This window comes from Acipenser ruthenus, unplaced genomic scaffold (genome assembly GCF_902713425.1).
Source record: "Acipenser ruthenus unplaced genomic scaffold, fAciRut3.2 maternal haplotype, whole genome shotgun sequence".
In the NCBI taxonomy this organism is placed as follows: domain Eukaryota; kingdom Metazoa; phylum Chordata; class Actinopteri; order Acipenseriformes; family Acipenseridae; genus Acipenser; species Acipenser ruthenus.
In genome coordinates, this window is record NW_026708597.1 from 10,605 (window position 1) to 36,101 (window position 25,497).

Here is a 25,497-nt window from a genome sequence, read left to right on the forward strand (position 1 = left end):
AGAGGGGAGAGGCAGGGAAAGAGGGGAGAGGTGAAGAGAGAAGGGTGAGAGGAGAGGCAGGGGGAGAGGTGAAGAGAGAGGGGGAGAGGAGAGGCAGGGGAAGAGATGGGAGAGGTGAAGAGAGGGGGAGAGGAGAGGCAGGGGAAGAGAGGAGAGATGAAGAGAGAGGGGGAGAGGTGAAGCAGGGGATGCAGGGGAAGACAGGGACAGGGAGGATAGTAAAACAGAAGGAAGGGGAAGAGATGAGGGAGAAAAGGAGAGATTAAGAGGAGAAGAAGAGAGGGGGAGAGGAGAGGCAGGGGAAGAGAGGGGAGAGGTGAAGAGAAAGGGGGAGAGGAGAGGCAGGGGAAGAGAGGGGAGAGGTGAAGAGGGATGGGGAGAAGAGAGGCAGGGGAAGAGAGGGGAGAGGCAGGGAAAGAGGGGAGAGGTGAAGAGAGAAGGGTGAGAGGAGAGGCAGGGGGAGAGGTGAAGAGAGAGGGGGAGAGGAGAGGCAGGGGAAGAGATGGGAGAGGTGAAGAGAGGGGGAGAGGAGAGGCAGGGGAAGAGAGGAGAGATGAAGAGAGAGGGGGAGAGGTGAAGCAGGGGATGCAGGGGAAGACAGGGACAGGGAGGATAGTAAAACAGAAGGAAGGGGAAGAGATGAGGGAGAAAAGGAGAGATTAAGAGGAGAAGAAGAGAGAAGAGAGGTGGAGAGGTGAAGCAGGGGAAGAGAGAGGGAGGACAGTAAAACAGAAGGATGGGGAAGAGGTGAGGGAGAAACGGAGAGATGAAGAGGAGAAGAGAGGGGGAGAGGTGAAGCAGGGGAAGAGAGAGGGAGGACAGTAAAACAAGAAAGGGGAAGAGATGAGGGAGAAAAGGAGAGATGGAGAGGAGGATGAGGCTGTAGTGAAAAGGGGAAGGGTGTAAGAGAGGGAGAGGGAGGACAGTAAGATGGGAAGAAAAGAGAGAGGGGAGAACATGGCTTTAAATAAACTGTAGAGCAGAGAGGAGATGCCCACTGTCAACAACCAAATTAAATCATTTGTTGACAGTGGGCTGTCCCTCTGTACTAGAGAAAACTGTTATACCAAAAATCAATCAGAAATATCAGACTTCAGCAACACATAGTAAACTTAAAGAGTACCTGATGCCTTGTGAATCCACTGCCAGACTAGAAAAAATGAAAGAAAAATAGATGAAATATTCTTAACAGTAGAATACAACACCTGAAAATCAACAAAACTGCAACAGTGATAAATACCTGAATCAGGGATGCATCTCCCAGCACCTGTGTGAAGAGATGAAGACAGAGTCGGCAAAGAATTGAATCAATATTCCAGCTGGAAGTACAGATGAATCTCATTAAAGATCCAGTATCACAGTCTAAACTTCATAGTGTTGTTCAAGCATTCGTTTTCAATTATTAACAATGTTACCTTCCCTGTAAAAGTTCCCATGCTGTGTTTTGCTTGTGAAAGTTCCCATGCTGTGTTTTGCTTGTGAAAGTTCCCATGCTGTGTTTTGCTTGTAAAGGTTCCCATGCTGTGTTTTGCTTGTAAAAGTTCCCATGCTGTGTTTTGCTTGTGAAAGTTCCCATGCTGTGTTTTGCTTGTAAAAGTTCCCATGCTGTGTTTTGCTTGTGAAAGTTCCCATGCTGTGTTTTGCTTGTGAAAGTTCCCATGCTGTGTTTTGCTTGTGAAAGTTCCCATGCTGTGTTTTGTTTGTGAAAGTTCCCATGCTGTGTTTTGCTTGTGAAAGTTCCCATGCTGTGTTTTGCTTGTGAAAGTTCCCATGCTGTGTTTTGTGATTCTCTCGTTTTCCATTTCAGAGAGACCCGTCTCCTTGTTGGGTTCCCTGAGTGAATCCTTGTCACAAAGACGGCCGGAGTGGGTGGCGTCAGACCAGAAACAGGAACACAAACGACAGAGAGATGGGGTTTTGGTGAGGCTGAACGCGTGATCGCGTTCAGCATTTAATAAACAGAACAGAAAATAAAAGGTTGGAACAGACAAAAACACTGGACACGGCACTTGACGCCAAAATAAACAGACATACAAAACGACTAAACACTAAACAGACGGTGCAGGACAGACAGACGAACAAACACGGTGAGTGAAAACACGTTAACTATTACTCTTATTCTAACAATTACTACCTCCGTCTCCAATCCCGTTCTCCACTCACCGAACACCCAACCCCGACTGCATGCTACGTGTCTCTATATATACTGTTGTGCTGGGATTCAATTACTAATTAATTATTCACTTGAATCCCAGCACGTGAATTAATTCTGTGCAACCCCGTGCTCACATATTACATTTAACATACAAATGCACACATACAAATGCACACAGGGACGGGGCACATTGCCACATATACCCCCCCTTGTGCGCAGCACACATGGCCTCAACGGCCACCTCCCCCCTTAAAAATCCAGCAGTCCAGGACAAAGTCTCGGGCTGGGAAGGGAGGCTTCAGTGGGCCCATGGCTGGCCATGCTGTCAGCACCCCTGCCGGTAGTGGCACGGCTGACAGCCTGTTGGTCCCGTCCTGCAGCGAAAAAGCTGCAGGGGCAGGTGGTCCCCCGACCTCCCCCTTCTTCGTAGCCGACAGCTCCCTCCTGTGGGGCTCCGGCCACAAGAACTCCTGCAGCGAAACTGCTGCTGGGGAAAGTGGTCTCCAGACCTCGTCCCCCTTCTTTGTAGCCGGTAGCTCCCTTTGGTGGGGCTCTGACCACTGTACTGCCGGCAGCGAAACTGCTGCAGTGGGAGCAGGTCTCCTGACCTCCCCCACGATCTCCGGCAGCGAAACTGCTGCAGTGGGAGCAGGTCTCCTGACCTCCCCCACGATCTCCGGCAGCGAAACTGCTGCTGGGGTTGGTGGTCTCCAGACCTCCTCCCCCTTCTTCGTGGCCGGCAGCTCCCCTTTCTGGGGCTCCGGCCACCGTACTCCCTGCGGAGGTACGGGCAGCAGAGGCAGCTCCTGCTCCTCTGCTCCGGGCGGTGGCGGAGGCAGAGGCAGCTCCAGCTCCTCTGCTCCTGGTGGTGGTGGTGGAGGCAGAGGTAGCTCCAGCCCCTCTGCTCCTGGCGGTGGTGGAGGCAGAGGCAGCTCCAGCTCCTCTGCTCCTGGCGGTGGTGGAACCAGCAGGTATTCACCCTCTGCTGGTGGAGGTGGGAGGGGCCAGCAGTCCTCCCACTGCGGTGAAGGTGGAACCAGCAGGTATTCACCCTCTGCTGGTGGAGGTGGGAGGGGCAAGCAGTCATCCCACTGCGGTGGAGGTGGAACCAGCAGGCATTCACCCTCTGCTGGTGGAGGTGGGACCAGCAGGTATTCACCCTCTGCTGGCAGCTTGGGTCCTAGGGCTGTGGAAGCCCCGACTTCCCTCTCTTCGGGCTGTGGACGCACCGACTCCTCCCTTTTGGGCTGTGGACGCCCCGACTCCTCCCTGTTGGGCTGTGGACGCACCGACTCCTCCCTGTTGGGCTGTGGACGCACCGACTCCTCCCTGTTGGGCTGTGGACGCACCGACTCCTCCCTTTTGGGCTGTGGACGTTCGGGCTCCTCCCACTCAGGCGTAGGACGTTCGGGCTCCTCCTACTCAGGCGTAGGACGTTCGGGCTCCTCCCACTCAGGCGTAGGACGTTCGGGCTCCTCCCACTCAGGCGTAGGACGTTCGGGCTCCTCCCACTCAGGCGTAGGACGTTCGGGCTCCTCCCGCTTGGGCTGTGGACGCTCAGGCTCCTCCCGCTTGGGCTGTGGAGGCAAAACCAGCAGGCATTCTTCCTCTGCTGGTGGAGACGGGGACAGCAGGCATTCTTCCTCTGCTGGTGGGACTGCTACCTGGGCTGCTGTTCCACTTATAATTGCCTCCAGGTAGCTGAGGACCAAACCCACACCTTCCTCCCAGGTGCTTACGGTCTGTTCCCTTGCATAAGCCTCCCATCGTTCCCTATCCATAAACTGCAGGAACTGGACGACTACTGGTATAGACTGGGCCTCCAGCCCAGCATTTTCCAGCATCCAGTCCCGCACTTTGATGGCGTCTTCTGCCATTTTTTTTTTTATTTTATTTTTTTTTTTAAATCCAAAACTGCGGTTCCTGCTCTGGCCTGAGTCCTGGAGGCGCTGTCGATCCCACGCAGGACACCACGTGTCACAAAGACGGCCGGAGTGGGTGGCGTCAGACCAGAAACAGGAACACAAACGACAGAGAGATGGGGTTTTGGTGAGGCTGAACGCGTGATCGCGTTCAGCATTTAATAAACAGAACAGAAAATAAAAGGTTGGAACAGACAAAAACACTGGACACGGCACTTGATGCCAAAATAAACAGACATACAAAACGACTAAACACTAAACAGACGGTGCAGGACAGACAGACGAACAAACACGGTGAGTGAAAACACGTTAACTATTACTCTTATTCTAACAATTACTACCTCCGTCTCCAATCCCGTTCTCCACTCACCGAACACCCAACCCCGACTGCATGCTACGTGTCTCTATATATACTGTTGTGCTGGGATTCAATTACTAATTAATTATTCACTTGAATCCCAGCACGTGAATTAATTCTGTGCAACCCCGTGCTCACATATTACATTTAACCAGCACGTGAAGTGATTTGTGCTCTCCTCGTGCCTAAATACAAATCTACACTTTTTAAATATACGTGAAACACAGACCCGTTTATATCCCGTGTACCAATGACTATACACCAACATTAACACACGCACGCAACATACAAATGCACACAGGGACGGGGCACATTGCCACAATCCTTCATGGATTTTCAATTTCCGTCCAGTTAATACAATTCCACCCGTCAAAGTGCAACTTGAAATAACATCGACTTGTGTTCAAAAGACAGCAGGAATCAAGATGAACCTGCTCCCCTCAGAAGAAGTGACCTGTCACTCAAATACTGCCTCCTTGTTATTGGAGGAGAACGACACTCAGGCTAGCGCTGTTCTAAAATGACTAGTGAGGATATCAATACTGAGAATCATGTTTATTATAAACATTGCTAATTATTTATCAAGAGATGCCTTCTCAAGACACGTGGTCCTGACCACAGTCTAGAATAAAAGGATAAATACAGACAAAATTAAATTAAAAATAATGTCTAGTCTACACACAGCAAATCAAACAGTTGTTAAAAAGTTGTAGTACTAATAATAATAATAATAATAGTAATAATAATAATAATAATAATAATAATAATAATAATAATAATAATAATTACACATTTATTTAAAAAGAAAAGTGAAATGCTGCTGTTTTATTTCTTTTAGGGACGCTTTTCAGAGTTGTTTGTTATTTTAATAATTCAAGTGTGTATCTAAGTCTTTTTTAATTTAATTTTCTGTATACACTTGCTGTTGCAAAACAACGTTTTAATGGTGCCTAAAACAGAAAAATGAAACATGTCTAAACCGACAGGCCATTGAGTTCATTGATCCCAGATGACACGGCTGCACTTGAACCAGGCAGACCGTTTCCTAGCAGCCTGAGCAGCTACGTGTGGAAAAGTGATCTCAGGGAAACTCTTCATTGAGAATAATAGGTGCATCTATTGAAGTTTATAATGGTGCTACCTGACTGGAAAGAATGAAGGCGCTAATTCAGGGACTGCAGCCAAAAATGAAACAATAACACCAAGCTTTGAGTAATAATGATAGATACACTGATAGAAATACTGATGAATACACTGATAGCAATACTGATAGATACACTGATAGCAATACTGATAGATACACTGATAGCAATACTGATAGATACACTGATAGCAATACTGATAGATACACTGATAGAAATACTGATAGATACACTGATAGCAATACTGATAGATACACTGATAGCAATACTGATAGATACACTGATAGCAATACTGATAGATACACTGATAGCAATACTGATAGATACACTGATAGATACACTGATAGATACACTGATAGAAATACTGATAGATACACTGATAGCAATACTGATAGATACACTGATAGCAATACTGATAGATACACTGATAGCAATACTGATGGATACACTGATAGCAATACTGATAGATACACTGATAGCAATACTGATAGATACACTGATAGCAATACTGATAGATACACTGATAGCAATACTGATAGATACACTGATAGCAATACTGATAGATACACTGATAGCAATACTGATGAATACACTGATAGATACACTGATAGCAATACTGATAGATACACTGATAGCAATACTGATAGATACACTGATAGCAATACTGATAGATACACTGATAGCAATACTGATAGATACACTGATAGCAATACTGATAGATACACTGAGAGCAATACTGATAGATACACTGATAGCAATACTGATAGATACACTGATAGCAATACTGATAGATACACTGATAGCAATACTGATGAATACACTGATAGCAATACTGATAGATACACTGATAGTAATAATGCCAAAAAAGTACTGAAAGTTATTTCAAGTGATCCGGTTCGATAGGAAACAGGTCCACTACATCTTGCAGGTATTGTTATAACCTATGAACGTGATACTGGCTCTTTTTCCCTCATTATTTTTTAATGAACAAATTAAACCGTTATTGTCTATCTTTTTCTACAAACAGGAATGTGAGGATTCTGAGTTCTCTGTCATCAAGACAATCTTGTGCTTGGACGGTCAGAGATGAATTATAACATGTTGCAGGTTTGCCGTACTCACCAATATTCTGAGATTTTAGCATCCTAAAGAACCACATCCGAGTGACAATTCCCTAAAAACAACAACAATAGTCAAGAGAGTGAATGAATACATTCCAGCTGTCTGTGAGTGTCTTCTGTATCAATTCATTGTACGTTGCCCTGTGTTAATATATATGTGCCTGTCTGTGAGTGTCATCTTTATCAATTCATTATACATTGCCCTGTGTTAATATATGTGACTGTCTGTGAGTGTCATCTTTATCAATTCATTATACATTGCCCTGTGTTAATATATGTGCCTGTCTGTGAGTGTCGTCTTTATCAATTCATTACACATTGCCCTGTGTTAATATATGTGCCCTTTGACAGATGTTTTAGCATTTGCACATGGCACAGATATTAACACAGGGCAAAGTATTATTAAGTGCAGTTTAATGAAATGATTGCTTGTCTGCTAATGAATAGAAATGAGCATCTCCCTATTGATGATTTGCACGTACGTCACCAAATCACGTGACCTAAGTGTGGTCAGCCATTTTGGACGTCGAAAAGCTTTGGACGTCCTATTGACAACTTGCGAAGACGTAGAACTTTTTCTTAAAACACTTTTTTTTTTCAACTCATGCAGTCCGAAAAACCATACTTGACATTGTCCGATGAAGTCAGTCATCTCAGAGGTGAACTTAACTGAGAGAAAAGAATGTGTTAATTAGCTCCGATACCTTCGATCAAATTAATGACGGTGCTTAATTACCATACACGGCAAACAATGGTATAATTATAATAATAACACTGTGTAACAATGTTTTTTTTTTTTTTGGTTCCTGGGTAGTAAGTGTTATTTCCTAATTGCTTATGCCCCAAAAGTATAGAAAATGGCTATTATTCCCCACAAACTTTGCTTTTGTGACCAGGACAGTGATATTTTGAAATTGACCTATTTCCAATGAGAAAACGGGCAAATTTGTGTCTTTTCGTTCACATAAAGTCAGAAAAAAACTACATATGAATCCAAATTAACATGTATTTATACTAAAGTAATACAAAAATGACTACAAAAGATTTAGAAGTGAGTAGTTTTTCGAGATTTACGATTATACTGTAAATCACTTTCACGAATCAGCCCCCAAATGTAGACTCCCATCATGTTCTCGTTATACTGTCCTTGGTAGCGGCGTTCAAAGTCCAGTATATCCTGGTGGAAGCGCTCGCCTTGCTCCTCCGAGTACGCTCCCATGTTCTCCTTGAATTTATCAAGATGAGCATCAAGGATATGGACTTTGAGGGACATCCTACAGCCCATTGTGCCGTAGTTCTTCACCAGAGTCTCAACCAGCTCCACATAGTTTTCGGCCTTGTGATTGCCCAGGAAGCCCCGAACCACTGCGACAAAGCTGTTCCAAGCTGCTTTCTCCTTACTAGTGAGCTTCTTGGGGAATTCATTGCACTCCAGGATCTTCTTTATCTGTGGTCCGACGAAGACACCGGCTTTGACCTTTGCCTCAGACAGCTTAGGGAAGAAGTCTTGAAGGTACTTGAAGGCTGCCGACTCCTTATCTAGAGCTCTGACAAATTGTTTCATAAGGCCCAATTTGATGTGCAGTGGTGGCATCAGCACCTTCCAGGGGTCCCAGCCGTACTCATCATACTTCAAGGCGTCCAGCAAGGTCTTGATGCTGTTGTAATCCTCTTTGAGGTGCACTGAGTGAGCCAGGGGAAGAGACGGGTACTTGTTACCATTATGGAGCATCACGGCTTTGAGGCTCCTGGATGAGCTGTCAGTGAAGGACAGTATAACGAGAACATGATGGGAGACTACATTTGGGGGCTGATTTGTGAAAGTGATTTACAGTATAATCGTAAATCTCGAAAAACTACTCACTTCTAAATCTTTTGTAGTCATTTTTGTATTACTTTAGTATAAATACATGTTCATTTGGATTCATATGTTGTTTTTTTCTGACTTTATGTGAACGTAAAGACACAGATTCGCCCGTTTTCTCACTGGAAATAGGTAAATTTCAAAATATCACTCCTGGTCACAAAAGGAAAGTTTGTGGGGAATAATAGCCATTTTCTATACTTTTGAGGCATAAGCAATTAGGAAATAACACTTACTACCCAGGAACAAAAATTGTGTTACATAGTGTAATTAATACAATATATTACTTTTCATGTATTTCAATATTATCAATTATAATAATAATATTTAATTTATTTGCAGACACTGATAAATAAAAGTCGCTTACTTTCTGTTTGTTAATAATAAATCGCTAAAACGTACAATTACTCTCCCAATCAGTAACATTGCTCAGCTGTTCGGAGGCAGTATGTTGAACTGATTTTAATGACTTGTTTGTTGCGCACAGTAATTGAAAATGATTCATGAAAATGATTCATTTTAGCAAAGGTGTAGGGCTAATTAACACGTTAATTTATTTCAATTTAGCAGCAAGTTTAAAATCCTGTTCTGTCTCAGTGTCCTGGGATTGTGGAGCCAGGTGACAACCCTACTTACTGATAGCAAGTCTGCCTCTTTCCCTTGAAGTGCTTAAAGATTCAGGGCCACCAGACTCAAGTGAAAGCCAATAAGTGTAATTTAGCTCGGACAATTCATTATTTATGTATTTATTTATTTGCTCCTCACCTTGAATTAACCTTTTTGTTGTTGATGTGGCTGCACAATGCAAGGGCCTCCAGATCACGTTTTAACAAGGTCATTTTCCACATCGACGAGGAAATTATTAAACTATTTAATTAATTAATCTGTGTAACGCATGCTTTACATTTATAAAACTTGTTTGGGCTCTCCTCTGTACCACGTACTGCAACGTCTTTTTTCTATTTTAGTTTTTTAAAACACTGGTAAACAGATTGTCAATATGCTGTCTGAAGGTTTTTGACATCCAAAATGGCCGACAAGCTGCTGGCACGTGACTTGTGACATCAGGTGCAAATCATCAATCCCTGTGTGCTCCACTGTGACACAAAGCACATGTACAAGTATATAGCTGAGTTCTGCTGTGGGTTTATCTTGCTGCTCTCACCTTGTCTGCCTCCTCCTTGATCAGGGTCCACATGATGAACTCCATGATGGGTAAGATGTTACTCAGCTTGCCTCGTTTCCACTCCTTCACCAGCTCTGCAAGACCCTGTTCCACAGCCTCCCCCGCTGAGACAGAGTTCTGGTTAAAGACAATATAGATTAGAGGATAAGGGGAGTTCACTCCAGACCACAGTGTGTCAGGAACTCTAGAGAAGGGTTTGGGCAATGTTTTGAAATGAATCACACAAGTATGTCAGTATCATACATCCCTGCCATGGCTGTGAATTCAAAACAGTAGAGCACTCTGCTATCTCCATGTCAACATCGCATACCAATCTAAATGGAGCCTCACTGTGAAAAACAACCTGATATCAGAGGCGAGATTTACTAAATTAATCTATCCCCATTGTATTAGCAAATGACTGCATGTACTTGCATTATAGCAGTGATTAACTCATGAATGAAAAATAAAAAGATATCCTGTTCAGAACAGATCACTAGCAGTGTGGGTGTGGAGGAATGAGATACAGGAACCTCTTTTGAGATGCACTCATGGACAGTATGTTCAGAACAGATCACTAGCAGTGTGGGTGTGTAGGAATGAGATACAGGAACCTCTTTTGAGATGCTCTCATGGACAGTATGTTCAGAACAGATCACTAGCAGTGTGGGTGTGTAGGAATGAGATACAGGAACCTCTTGAGATGCACTCATGGACAGTGTGTTCAGAACAGATCACTAGCAGTGTGGGTGTGGAGGAATGAGATACAGGAACCTCTTGAGATGCTCTCATGGACAGTATGTTCAGAACAGATCACTAGCAGTGTGGGTGTGGAGGAATGAGATACAGGAACCTCTTTTGAGATGCACTCATGGACAGTATGTTCAGAACAGATCACTAGCAGTGTGGGTGTGGAGGAATGAGATACAGGAACCTCTTTTGAGATGCACTCATGGACAGTATGTTCAGAACAGATCACTAGCAGTGTGGGTGTGGAGGAATGAGATACAGGAACCTCTTTTGAGATGCACTCATGGACAGTATGTTCAGAACAGATCACTAGCAGTGTGGGTGTGGAGGAATGAGATACAGGAACCTCTTTTGAGATGCACTCATGGACAGTATGTTCAGAACAGATCACTAGCAGTGTGGGTGTGTAGGAATGAGATACAGGAACCTCTTTTGAGATGCACTCATGGACAGTATGTTCAGAACAGATCATTAGCAGTGTGGGTGTGGAGGAATGAGATACAGGAACCTCTTTTGAGATGCACTCATGGACAGTGTGTTTAGACCCAGATGTTGAAATGTGTTAAAATATCACCTCTGGCACTGTCTTCAGCTCTCTTGCCCACTGCATGATCATGTCATGACCGTCCTTCAGTCTTTGCTCCTCCTCTTGATTTAGCTCCTCCCCCTGTTTCTGCCCCGCCCCCTCACTCAGCTCCTCCCCCTCTGGTCCTGGGAGATCCTCTTTGTTTCTCAGCTCTGCTCCTTTTCTTTGCTCAACCTGCCCAGCACTCTGGCTTTGCTTTGGTGTCTATGAACAGAACAAACCCAGACTAGATATCAGTATTCTCAGGGCAGCAGCTCCCCTTCTGTGAAATCAGCCAGCAGAACAGAGGGGATAACACTTGCAATATGTAGCTCACTGACTGATTAATTTGGTCGTCAGTCTGCATCCTCGTCACGTCCCTTATAAAGGTTTACTTTTGTATGAGATGGTGAAGGCACATGCAAGCATGGGAAATTACAGCAAACACAACACATGGTAGAAGTATTATTCGGATCAAGCTGCTTACAATCAGGTGAGGGTCATTGGTGTTGATTAGGCTGATTTACCATCACAGTGAAACGAGTGAAGAAACAGCTGCTTGGGGTTGTGCTGCTTTCTTAGAACATGAAATCCACACAATTACTGTGCAAAGGGTCTTCAAAGTTGTGTCTTCACAATTTCTTCAAAGTATCTTCTTCAGTTGTTTCACTTGGAATGGTCAATCAGCCCAATCAAAACCAATGAGCCTCACCAGTGATGAGCTTCATCTGAATAATCAAATCCCTTTATGCAGCACTATGTAATAATATGGGAAACTAATAAATTACTCTACAAAATGTGACTTTAAGAGTATTACATCTGCACCCTGCCTGTGAACCTGATTCTCAGCTCTCACTGCACCCTGCCTGTGAACCTGATTCTCAGCTCTCACTGCACCCTGCCTGTGAACCTGATTATTATTATTATTTATTTCTTAACAGACGCCCTTATCCAGGGCGACTTACAATCGTAAGCAAATACGTTTCAAGTATTACAGTACAAGTAATAATACATTTAAGAGACCTGATTGCAGTGAGAGCTGATTCTCAGCTCTCACTGCCTGAGAACCTGATTCTCAGCTCTCACTGCACCCTGCCTGTGAATCTGATTCTCAGCTCTCACTGTCTGTGAACCTGATTCTCAGCTCTCACTGCACCCTGCCTGTGAACCTGATTCTCAGCTCTCACTGCACCGTGCCTGTGAACCTGATTCTCAGCTCTTACTGCCTGTGAACCTGATTCTCAGCTCTCACTGCCTGTGAACCTGATTCTCAGCTCTCACTGCACCCTGCCTGTGAACCCGATTCTCAGCTCTCACTGCACCCTGCCACAACCAGATTCTCAGCTCTCACTGCCTGTGAACCTGATTCTCAGCTCTCACTGCACTCTGCCTGTGAACCTGATTCTCAGCTCTCACTGCACCCTGCCACAACCAGATTCTCATCTCTCACTGCCTGTGAACCTGATTCTCAGCTCTCACTGCACTCTGCCTGTGAACCAGATTCTCAGCTCTCACTGCCTGTGAACCTGATTCTCAGCTCTCACTGCACCCTGTCTGTGAACCTGATTCTCAGCTCTCACTGCACACTGCCTGTGAACCTGATTCTCAGCTTTCACTGCACCCTGCCTGTGAACCTGATTCTCAGCTGGACCCTGCCTGTGAACCTGATTCTCAGCTCTCACTGGACCCTGCCTGTGAACCTGATTCTCAGCTCTCACTGCCAGTGAACCTGATTCTCAGCTCTCACTGCCTGTGAACCTGATTCTCAGCTCTCACTGTCTGTGAAGCTGATTCTCAGCTCTCACTGCACCCTGCCTGTGAACCTGATTGTCAGCTCTCACTGCACCCTGCCTGTGAATCTGATTCTCAGCTCTCACTGTCTGTGAACCTGATTCTCAGCTCTCACTGCACCCTGCCTGTGAACCTGATTCTCAGCTCTCACTGCACCGTGCCTGTGAACCTGATTCTCAGCTCTTACTGCCTGTGAACCTGATTCTCAGCTCTCACTGCCTGTGAACCTGATTCTCAGCTCTCACTGCACCCTGCCTGTGAACCCGATTCTCAGCTCTCACTGCACCCTGCCACAACCAGATTGTCAGCTCTCACTGCCTGTGAACCTGATTCTCAGCTCTCACTGCACTCTGCCTGTGAACCTGATTCTCAGCTCTCACTGCACCCTGCCACAACCAGATTCTCATCTCTCACTGCCTGTGAACCTGATTCTCAGCTCTCACTGCACTCTGCCTGTGAACCAGATTCTCAGCTCTCACTGCCTGTGAACCTGATTCTCAGCTCTCACTGCACCCTGTCTGTGAACCTGATTCTCAGCTCTCACTGCACACTGCCTGTGAACCTGATTCTCAGCTTTCACTGCACCCTGCCTGTGAACCTGATTCTCAGCTGGACCCTGTCTGTGAACCTGATTCTCAGCTCTCACTGGACCCTGCCTGTGAACCTGATTCTCAGCTCTCACTGCCTGTGAACCTGATTCTCAGCTCTCACTGCCTGTGAACCTGATTCTCAGCTCTCACTGCACCCTGCCTGTGAACCTGATTCTCAGCTCTCACTACCTGTGAACCTGATTCTCAGCTCTCACTGCCTGTGAACCTGATTCTCAGCTCTCACTGCACCCTGCCTGTGAACCTGATTCTCAGCTCTCACTGCCTGTGAACCTGATTCTCAGCTCTCACTGCACCCTGCCTGTGAACCTGATTCTCAGCTCTCACTGCACCCTGCCTGTGAACCTGATTCCCAGCTCTCACTGCACCCTGCCTGTGAACCTGATTCTCAGCTCTCACTGCCTGTGAACCTGATTCTCAGCTCTCACTGCACCCTGCCTGTGAACCTGATTCTCAGCTCTCACTGCCTGTGAACCTGATTCTCAGCTCTCACTGCACCCTGCCTGTGAACCTGATTCTCAGCTCTCACTGCACCCTGCCTGTGAACCTGATTCTCAGCTCTCACTGCCTTTGAACCTGATTCTCAGCTCTCACTGCACCCTGCCTGTGAACCTGATTCTCAGCTCTCACTGCCTGTGAACCTGATTCTCAGCTCTCACTGCACCCTGTCTGTGAACCTGATTCTCAGCTCTCACTGCACCCTACCTGTGAACGTGATTCTCAGCTCTCACTGCACCCTGCCTTTGGACCTGATTCTCAGCTCTCACTGCACACTGTCTGTGAACCTGATTCTCAGCTCTCACTGCACCCTGCCTGTGAACGTGATTCTCAGCTCTCACTGAACCCTGCCTTTGAACCTGATTCTCAGCTCTCACTGCACACTGTCTGTGAACCTGATGCTCAGCTCTCACTGCACCCTGCCTGTGAACCTGATTCTCAGCTCTCACTGCCTGTGAACCTGATTCTCAGCTCTCACTGCACCCTGTCTGTGAACCTGATTCTCAGCTCTCACTGCACCCTGTCTGCACTTCGAGCTTCATTCTCTGTGTCTCTCTTTACCTGGACCAGCTTGTCCAACTCGTCAGCCCATTTCATGATGAAGCAGCGACACTCTTCCAGGCTGCACGTATCCTCACTGGACACAGGGGTAGGAATGGCAGAGTTCTGAAATCAATCAATAAGAAATCTTTAAAACAATGAATTTAACCACAAGCACTGCAGAAACCAGTGATTTTAATTGAAATTGAACAGGAATGAAACAACAAAGAAACTCCTAAACTGCACCTAACTGTTGCTGTCAAAGCTGCCTCTCTGTATCTTCAAGACACCGTTTAACTCCTTCGTTAGGTAAATGAAGGAGAGTCAACCCCAAACACACACACACACACTCCCCTCACCCCTTCAAACACACACACACACTCCCCTCACTCCTTCAAACACACACACACACACTCCCTTACCCCTTCAAACACACACATACTCCCCTCACCCCTTCAAACACACACATACTCCCCTCACCCCTTCAAATACACACACACACCCCTCACCCCTTCAAACACACACACACACCCCTCACCCCTTCAAACACACACACACACCCCTCACCCCTTCAAACACACACACACACCCCTCACCCCTTCAAACACACACATACTCCCCTCACCCCTTCAAACACACACACACACACACACACACACACACTCCCCTCACCCCTTCAAACACACACACACACACCCCTCACCCCTTCAAACACACACACTCACCTCACCCCTTCAAACACACACACACACACCCCTCACCCCTTCAAACACACACACTCACCTCACCCCTTCAAACACACACACACACACACACACACACACACACACTCCCCTCACCCCTCCCTCTTTCTATACCTTCAAGACACTGTTTAACTCCTTTGTTAGCTCTGCATAATAATCTCATGTGTTTTCTGGTTTCATCTACAGGAGAGATGGCACGGAACGGCATCCCACAATTCAAGCTAAGATAGAACTCTTTGGCATTTCAAACAGCAGTAACTCATTTAAGACACAGATACTCACTGACTCTCGAGGTTAAACTGGTAGTACTGTAGTCAGGAATATTAGGCATAAAGAATGCAGATGGACACTACATTTGTTTATTAGAATCGGTGCCTCTGTGGGTTTGAATTGAACTGCTAGACTCTCTCAGTAGAGGCACAAAGATGAGCCGTGTGTGTTTTTTGTGTTGCTGGGGTTTAAATGATGAATAGCCTGCAGTCTCTTCCCACAATCCTTTTCACAATCCTAAAATCACATGCCAGTGTTCTTTATTGCTTAATTACATTTAAAAATGGAATTCAATTAATGCTGTTTCTACTCTGTTCCGTATTCTATACATGAACGTCTTTGTTGGCTGCATTAATTACCAATCCCCCCACCCCTACACACACACCCCTCTCTCCGTACCTTCAAGACTCCTAAGCTTTTTGCTTTATCTGACACGATGGCATGCTGACACCCCACTTCAGCCCCTTTCTTCCCCCTCTGCCTCTCTCCTCTCCTGTAACCTCAGGACTCGCCTTTTGACCCCCCCTCTCCACCTCTCTGTAATAACCAATACTGCTCACTCCCCCATCCCTCCTTCCCTCTCTCCCCTCCCTCTCTGTACCTTCATGACTCTGTTCATCTCCTTTGCCAGCTCCATGATGGAGTGTCGACACTCTTCCAGGCTCCATTCACCAACCTCTTGATGTCTGGACTTTCTATCAGACCCCCCCTGTGGAATGAGTGAATAATTACAGACCTTCAGGATGGGTTCAGATCTTCACTATTCTACTGTAGATGCTCACATTCATATTACTAAAATAGATTCATATATAAAACTACTGTAGTGTGGCATGGCTAATACACAAGTTGTCAATTCAGTCAAGCTAGGAAAGGGTTAACACAGGTGGGTTAGTGAAAACCCCTGTACAAAAGCATAGGTGATTACAGAAGGCTGCAGCATTGCTGGTGTGCAGGGAAAGCAGAGACACATGGGACTCAGATTGATCCAGAAGGCTGCAGCATTGCTGGTGTGCAGGGAAAGCAGAGACACATGGGACTCAGGTTTATCCAGAAGGCTGCAGCATTGCTGGTGTGTAGGGAAAGCAGAGACACATGGGACTCAGGTTTATCCAGAAGGCTGCAGCATTGCTGGTGTGTAGGGAAAGCAGAGACACATGGGACTCAGGTTTATCCAGAAGGCTGCAGCATTGCTGGTGTGCAGGGAAAGCAGAGATACATGGGACTCAGGTTTATCCAGAAGGCTGCAGCATTGCTGGTGTGCAGGGAAAGCAGAGACACATGGGACTCAGGTTTATCCAGAAGGCTGCAGCATTGCTGGTGTGCAGGGAAAGCAGAGACACATGGGACTCAGGTTTATCCAGAAGGCTGCAGCATTGCTGGTGGTGAGTAGCGAGTGTGTTCTATTTTATTGCTTGGTTTGAGAACTTGTTTATATATTTATGAGTATGTTTTGGTTTAAAGTGCAGGGAAGCAGAAACACACGGGACTTCTGGATATATTGCTGTGCTCGTGGGGGTGAGTAGATTAGCTCATTCTCGTTCTTGTGTTATTTATTAAATCACAGACTCACCATTGTTTATTTTCTCTTAGTGCTTGTTGTAATCATACGGTATTATACATGGAGAAGTGTTGTGCACACAGAGTAGCTACCTTGTGCTTGGAGTCGGTTACGGTATTCTCTGAGGATACCTGATTCTGTTTCATTACTTTTTAAACATTAAGCTGCTGTGTTTTAGCTACATTGTAGAATGTCTGTTTTCTAAAAGGTTTTATATGAAAAGGAGAAAGAGCAGTACAATAAATCTGCATTTATGTGAACAAGGAGGTCAGTTCTTTACATCCATTATGTTCCTTGTTTTGCAGTTTTGTATTAGATTTGTCATGGTTTTAATTCATGTTAAGAATTTTAATTCACGATAGCAATTTTATTTTGCGTGTCACTTAGTTTGAATTGATTTGATATTCACTTTGCTTGTTTTGTATTTGACATGTTGCACTGAGTCTTGATTAGATTTTCTTAGAAGTTTACTTTTAAAGATTCGCACTACATACAAAAAGAAACAGTTACAATTGTATCCAACTTGTTGCATAACTTGATGAATGATGCCATAAAAAGAATCATTTCAAACATTATAAAAACCTTTGTCTTTCTAATAAATCATTGGTTTGACTTATATATTTCTTTGGTGTTTTCCTTCTGGTACTGAAATTACAAATAAAGGGTGACCTATGGTACAGTAGATTAATAACAGCATGAATATCTTTTGAAGAAGAAACTCTTAATTGATGATATACATCGTGACACTTAACTACACCCACCCTTCTCATCTCTCTCTCTTTCCCAATTCTCTTTCACTCACAATCTCTCCTTTTCTTTCCCCGTCTTATTCATCCGTCATTTAACAATACCCCCCCGTCCCCCCACACCATTCTGTACCTTCAAAACTCTCCTCAGCAAACCAGGAATCTGCAAAAGAAAAGTTCATTCACTGAGTTACTATAATATGAAAACAAGTGCATACAGTTCATTAAAAGTCTGATTTTAACATTCACCTGGGACCAGACTATTATCAATCATAAAATGAGTTTCATGGGGAGCTGTAATCTGGTTCAGCATCGAATGGGCATTTAACTCTATTGTACGCAGAAAAATACATTTTAGATAGAAATTCACGGAACAGCATTCTGGTTTAGTTTTACTTTGTTCCAGAGATCTCACACAGCTGCTCCTGACCTCACAGCTGCTCCTCACCTCAAACAGCTGCTCCTGACCTCACACAGCTGCTCCTGACCTCACACAGCTGCTCCTGACCTCACAGCTGCTCCTCACCTCACAGCTGCTCCTCATCTCACACAGCTGCTCCTCATCTCACACAGCTGCTCCTCATCTCATCTCACACAAGTAACTGCTGAGAATATTTTTCACAGATCACAGAGAACAGAACCAGGGAACACGGGTGGAAGCTGAAGAAGAGCATATTCAGAACCGAGGGGAGAAGGAGCTTTTTCACAAAAAGGGTGGTGAACCATTGGAACAGGCTGCTGGACAGAGTTGTTGAAGCAGAGACTATCAGATCCTTCAAAAACAGACTGGATGCTGTCATGAACAATACTGTATAACCCTTTCTGTGACCACAATAAGACCTTTAGTCTGTCTAGCCACGGATTCCCAGAGGTTTCATTTCCTCTACTAATCTGGTTCAGGTTTTTTTTGTTTTTCCTCTCCTGAGCGCTAACGGACCACGCTGGCACCAAAGTGACCGAGCATAGGTGGGCCAAATGGCCTTTTCTCGTTCTTGAATTTCTTATGTTCGTATGATTTCACTGTCTAAACTTAAATGCCTGGTAAACACTTTATGAATACGGCCCTAAGCTTTCTCTGAAACAGCAGTCTGCCCGTGTCTGAATACAAATGATATGTGGATTCTTGCATGTATTGTGGATTTTAAAATGTTTAAATCATAGACTTTTTTACCATGAAAACTAGAATCTCTTCTAATGATTAGTGTAACCATACCTTAGGGTTGCTGAGATTAGGTCTATCCCAACTGACGGACCTGGCATCTCGTGCAGGGATTATACTCTTGTAGTCACGGCCGAAACTGCCAAAACTCTGAGAAACACTGAGGATTCCTGATGCACCTGTAACTGTAGAGACAGAGAGGGAGTGAGGGACTGAGGATTCCTGATGCACCTGTAACTGTGGAGACAGAGAAGGAGTGAAGGACTGAGGATTCCTGATGCACCTGAAACTGTGGAGACAGAGAGGGAGTGAGGGACTGAGGATTCCTGATGCACCTGAAACTGTGGAGACAGAGAGGGAGTGAGAGACTGAGGATTCCTGATGCACCTGAAACTGTGGAGACAGAGAGGGAGTGAGGGACTGAGGATTCCTGATGCACCTGTAACTGTGGAGACAGAGAGGGAGTGAGGGACTGAGGATTCCTGATGCACCTGTAACTGTGGAGAGGGAGTGAGGGACTGAGGATTCCTGATGCACCTGTAACTGTGGAGACAGAGAGGGAGTGAGAGACTGAGGATTCCTGATGCACCTGTAACTGTGGAGACAGAGAGGGAGTGAGGGACTGAGGATTCCTGATGCACCTGTAACTGTGGAGACAGAGAGGGAGTGAGGGACTGAGGATTCCTGATGCGCCTGTAACTGTGGAGACAGAGAGGGCATGATAGAGAAGAGAAAGGAAGGGGCTGTCAGAGAGAGAAGAGAGAAAGGGAGGGAGGGATTGTCAGAGATAGAAGAGAGAAAGGGAGGGAGTGAGGGACTGTCAGAGAGAGAGAAGAGAGATGCAGTGATGTAGGTAGAGACAGTGTAGGAGAGGTAACATTCATATTAGAAACAGTAACTGTGGAGACAGAGGCAGTGATGTAGGTAGAGACAGTGTAGGAGAGGTAACATTCATATTAGAAACAGTAACTGTGGAGACAGAGGCAGTGATGTAGGTAGAGACAGTGTAGGAGAGATAACATTCATATTAGAAACAGTAACTGTGGAGACAGAGGCAGTGATGTAGGTAGAGACAGTGTAGGAGAGGTAACATTCATATTAGAAACAGTAACTGGAGACAGAGGCAGTGATGTAGGTAGAGACAGTGTAGGAGAGGTAACATTCATATTAGAAACAGTAACTGTGGAGACAGAGGCAGTGATGTAGGTAGAGACAGTGTAGGAGAGGTAACATTCATATTAGAAACAGTAACTGTGGAGTCAGAGGCAGTGATGTAGGTAGAGACAGTGTAGGAGAGGTAACATTCATATTAGAAACAGGGCTGTATTTATCACGCATGTTCATTTCTCAGGTGCTTGTGAAATATTGAGCTGTGCTTAAAACAAGTGGTTATTTTCCGTCACATATTCATGAAGCATGTTGTTCTCTACATGCATCCAGATCTGCTCTTCATTTTAGATGCAACTAATCAAGATAGAATGTGTTAAACAAGGGCAGGGCTTGTTTGAGTCTTCATCTTCAGCTCTTTATGAGTGAAAACAAATACTTAGTGACAACTTTATTATAGTTTAAATAAGCGCTTCAAATGTAATATTATATCAATAACTTTTAAAACTTCATATCATAAACTTAAGTCTAAGAATGACTTAAATTCAACAAACAAAAAAGAAAAAACATGACCAAATATTTTAAATATTCCACTTAGTACATTAATATGCACGATTCTCTATCAATCACACATTGTATATGACACAGGCTGGGGTCACAGTGGGGATTATAGTGAATCTTGCTATTCAATGTTGCTATTTCACAGGGCAGAGGTCCCTCGGGTTAATTGTTCACTGAGGGCTGCGTTCATAGCCAGCGGTGTGCTCGCTCCCCTGAAGCTGCAGGTTCATCTCCCTTGTCTGATACGCGCTTTCAAATATAGGTTTAAATAGAAAGGAATAGTAGAGTGTTGCACCATTAACTATCTAGAACATGGCATCACAAGCACAGGAATACATTTCAATAGAAACAAGTATAGATTATGCATAGAAATGGATTTGATTTATATTTGAATCCTTTCAGATTGCAGGTTTGTGGAGTTCAGAATTGTAAATATCAGTGTTACTGTCGTGTGTTTCAGATTGCAGGTTTGTAGAGTTCAGAATTGTAAATATCAGTGTTACTGTCGTGTGTTTCAGATTGCAGGTTTGTGGAGTTCAGAATTGTAAATATCAGTGTTACTGTCGTGTGTTTCAGATTGCAGGTTTGTGGAGTTCAGAATTGTAAATATCAGTGTTACTGTCGTGTGTTTCAGATTGCAGGTTTGTGGAGTTCAGAATTGTAAATATCAGTGTTACTGTCGTGTGTTTCAGATTGCAGGTTTGTGGAGTTCAGAATTGTTAATATCAGTGTTACTGTCGTGTGATTCAGATTGCAGGTTTGTGGAGTTCAGAATTGTAAATATCAGTGTTACTGTCGTGTGTTTCAGATTGCAGGTTTGTGGAGTTCAGAATTGTAAATATCAGTGTTACTGTCGTGTGTTTCAGATTGCAGGTTTGTGGAGTTCAGAATTGTAAATATCAGTGTTACTGTCGTGTGTTTCAGATTGCAGGTTTGTGGAGTTCAGAATTGTAAATATCAGTGTTACTGTCGTGTGATTCAGATTGCAGGTTTGTGGAGTTCAGAATTGTAAATATCAGTGTTACTGTCGTGTGTTTCAGATTGCAGGTTTGTGGAGTTCAGAATTGTAAATATCAGTGTTACTGTCGTGTGATTCAGATTGCAGGTTTGTGGAGTTCAGAATTGTAAATATCAGTGTTACTGTCGTGTGTTTCAGATTGCAGGTTTATGGAGTTCAGAATTGTAAATATCAGTGTTACTCGTGTGTTTCAGATTGCAGGTTTATGGAGTTCAGAATTGTAAATATCAGTGTTACTGTCGTGTGTTTCAGATTGCAGGTTTGTGGAGTTCAGAATTGTAAATATCAGTGTTACTGTTGTGTGTTTCAGATTGCAGGTTTGTGGAGTTCAGAATTGTAAATATCAGTGTTACTGTCGTGTGTTTCAGATTGCAGGTTTGTGGAGTTCAGAATTGTAAATATCAGTGTTACTGTCGTGTGTTTCAGATTGCAGGTTTGTGGAGTTCAGAATTGTAAATATCAGTGTTACTGTCGTGTGTTTCAGATTGCAGGTTTGTGGAGTTCAGAATTGTAAATATCAGTGTTACTGTCGTGTGTTTCAGATTGCAGGTTTGTGGAGTTCAGAATTGTAAATATCAGTGTTACTGTCGTGTGTTTCAGATTGCAGGTTTGTGGAGTTCAGAATTGTAAATATCAGTGTTACTGTCGTGTGTTTCAGATTGCAGGTTTGTGGAGTTCAGAATTGTAAATATCAGTGTTACTGTCGTGTGTTTCAGATTGCAGGTTTATGGAGTTCAGAATTGTAAATATCAGTGTTACTGTCGTGTGTTTCAGATTTCAGGTTTGTGGAGTTCAGAATTGTAAATATCAGTGTTACTTTCATGTGATTCAGATTGCAGGTTTGTGGAGTTCAGAATTGTAAATATCAGTGTTACTGTCGTGTGTTTCAGATTGCAGGTTTGTGGAGTTCAGAATTGTAAATATCAGTGTTACTGTCGTGCGTTTCAGATTGCAGGTTTGTGGAGTTCAGAATTGTAAATATCAGTGTTACTGTCGTGTGTTTCAGATTGCAGGTTTGTGGAGTTCAGAATTGTAAATATCAGTGTTACTGTCGTGTGTTTCAGATTGCAGGTTTGTGGAGTTCAGAATTGTAAATATCAGTGTTACTGTCGTGTGTTTCAGGTAAACTGACCCCAGATCAGTCGCTGTGGAACAATCACTCCAAGCCGATGCATCTGTCTAGATAGTTTCAGCACACATGCCCTGTCAGAATAGTTTAGGGGGTGGAATTACTGTATCAACATTCCTATCAGCTTTAACTCAGAGACCAAACTGCATGGTGTATCTGTGAATGAATATTGAACTGTGAAAAAGAGCCACTGGTTAATATGGTGGTGATGTCCTGATACCTGCTACACAGGGAGAGTGAATCTACAGTGTGGAGGTTTTACTGTAGTGAAGTGAGAGCCAGTGGTTAATATGGTGGTGATGTCCTGATACCTGCTGCACAGGGAGAGTGAATCTACAGTGTGGAGGTTTTACTGTAGTGAAGTGAGAGCCAGTGGTTAATATGGTGGTGATGGCTGGTGATGTCCTGATACCTGCTGCACAGGGAGAGTGAATCTACAGTGTGGAGGTTTTACTGTAGTGAAGTGAGAGCCAGTGGTTAATATGGTGGTGATGTCCTGATACCTGCTGCACAGGGAGAGTGAATCTACAGTGTGGAGGTTTTACTGTAGTGAAGTGAGAGCCAGTGGTTAATATGGTGGTGATGTCCTGATACCTGCTGCACAGGGAGAGTGAATCTACAGTGTGGAGGTTTTACTGTAGTGAAGTGAGAGCCAGTGGTTAATATGGTGGTGATGTCCTGATACCTGCTGCACAGGGAGAGTGAATCTACAGTGTGGAGGTTTTACTGTAGTGAAGTGAGAGCCAGTGGTTAATATGGTGGTGATGGCTGGTGATGTCCTGATACCTGCTGCACAGGGAGAGTGAATCTACAGTGTGAAGGTTTTACTGTAGTGAAGTGAGAGCCAGTGGTTAATATGGTGGTGATGGCTGGTGATGTCCTGATACCTGCTGCACAGGGAGAGTGAATCTACAGTGTGGAGGTTTTACTGTAGTGAAGTGAGAGCCAGTGGTTAACATGGTGGTGATGTCTGGTGATGTCCTGATACCTGCTGCACAGGGAGAGTGAATCTACAGTGTGAAGGTTTTACTGTAGTGAAGTGAGAGACAGTGGTTAATATGGTGGTGATGTCCTGATACCTGCTGCACAGGGAGAGTGAATCTACAGTGTGGAGGTTTTACTGTAGTGAAGTGAGAGCCAGTGGTTAATATGGTGGTGATGGCTGGTGATGTCCTGATACCTGCTGCACAGGGAGAGTGAATCTACAGTGTGGAGGTTTTACTGTAGTGAAGTGAGAGCCAGTGGTTAATATGGTGGTGATGTCCTGATACCTGCTGCACAGGGAGAGTGAATCTACAGTGTGGAGGTTTTACTGTAGTGAAGTGAGAGCCAGTGGTTAATATGGTGGTGATGGCTGTCCTGATACCTGCTGCACAGGGAGAGTGAATCTACAGTGTGAAGGCAGGAGAAACTAGCTTCTATCACAGTCAAAAACAAACCAAAAAACCTACAAAAAAAGGGAACTTGCAAGAAAGTTCTTTTGCTAATCACAAGCAGTGTTTTTTTTTTTTTTTAAGATTTGGATATTATAACTGCAGTGTTCCACAATGGTGTTTATTTTTACACTACAATAGCATTCCTCACTGTCTGTTTACTGCATTCTCATATGGGAGACTTATACATTTACAATATCAATCAATCAATCTTTATTTTATATAGTGCCTTTCATAGTGGACTACCATCACAAAGCACTTTACAAGATGCAGTAACAACACAAAAATCCATAATACTTTAAATACAGAGAAATGCATCATACAAGATATACATTTTTAAAAAGTAATGTATAATACTTTAAATACAGTGGAAAGTGCATAATACATGAAATAGTAGCAGCAACACAGCAGCTAATAGCAGATATCAGGCTTAAAGAGCATAATAGCAAGAGAGAACAGGTGCGTCTTGAGAGTTGATTTAAAGCGAGCGAAAAAGGGCCTATACGTATACTGAAGTCTAGCAGATACATGTCTAGTCAGACAGACACAAGGCCCTTGTATTAAAACATTTGTCTACTGTACTAAGAAGTGTCATTACTTTTAGTCAAATGGTATAATTTATTGTTAGATATCAAAATACTTTTCTTTCATTTTTACCTGTTTCCACGTCTGCAGATTTCTTTTCCATCTTCTGTACTGATCATCCACACAACTGATTAGACACACAAAGACAGTGATATCAGGAATAATGTCCAGCCAACTGTGCTATATATAAGAGAAACCTGCAACCCTCATTATAATCGAATGCAGCATAGGAAAGAGAGACACACTGAACACACTGCAGAGCTGTAAACAGTCCTGGTCTCAGGCAGGCCCACACATTGTTTGTAACAGAGTAAGACACTAATACAGTGCAATCAGTTATCCAAGGCTGCTTTACAGTAAAGGAGGTAAGCAATTCTAACAGAATAAAACTAGCAGAACAATCTCATTAAGGAGAAGTCACATGACTGCTCTCTGTGTTCTTACAATACAGCCTGTGGTTGTTCCCTATTGGGGGAGGTTCAAAAGCAATCCTATGTAAAACATTTTCTTTAGTTAATATCTATGAATTCCTCAATAAAACAGAACAATGTCTACTTACTTACCCTTAAAAGGTTTTGGGTGGCACACAACTTGTGATATCAGTACAAAAAAACTGCAGTTTTGAAGAGCCTTGTTATTAGGTTTTGTTTTCTTTTTATATAACCTGTGACTAATATAGAAACTGCAAAAGCAAAAGCCTGGCAAATAT

At 44.1% G+C, this 25,497-nt stretch overlaps 1 protein-coding gene across 3 annotated transcripts; it reads right to left on the bottom strand.

Moving 5' to 3' along the window:
• Positions 1-893: 893 nt before the first annotated feature.
• On the bottom strand, positions 894-25,459 carry LOC131734617 (uncharacterized). 3 transcript variants are annotated; one of them, XM_059021415.1, is made up of 11 exons: positions 25,352-25,459; positions 24,861-24,915; positions 19,010-19,140; positions 17,930-17,959; positions 16,094-16,201; positions 14,501-14,605; positions 11,052-11,258; positions 9,728-9,865; positions 6,700-6,751; positions 1,241-1,267; positions 894-1,150 (listed from the first exon to the last, which is right to left on the bottom strand). In XM_059021415.1, the coding sequence occupies exons 2-11, from the start codon at positions 24,889-24,891 to the stop codon at positions 1,113-1,115; spliced, it is 867 nt and encodes a 288-aa protein (XP_058877398.1). In that variant the 5' UTR covers positions 24,892-24,915; positions 25,352-25,459; the 3' UTR covers positions 894-1,112. The 3 variants fall into 3 exon arrangements, with proteins under 3 accessions (XP_058877398.1, XP_058877397.1, XP_058877399.1); XM_059021414.1 differs by having other exon boundaries at positions 11,052-11,267; XM_059021416.1 differs by lacking the exon at positions 11,052-11,258.
• Positions 25,460-25,497: the final 38 nt, after the last annotated feature.

Excerpts from the sequence above, each read along its gene's own strand:
- LOC131734617 (XM_059021414.1), bottom strand. The coding sequence starts at position 24,891 with ATGGAAAAGAAATCTGCAGACGTGGAAACAG. Across the intron at positions 1,268-6,699 it reads GCTAAAATCTCAGAATATTG|GTGCTGGGAGATGCATCCCT; the intron begins GTGAGTACGGCA and ends CTCTTCACACAG. Across the intron at positions 1,151-1,240 it reads GAGATGCATCCCTGATTCAG|TCTGGCAGTGGATTCACAAG; the intron begins GTATTTATCACT and ends CATTTTTTCTAG.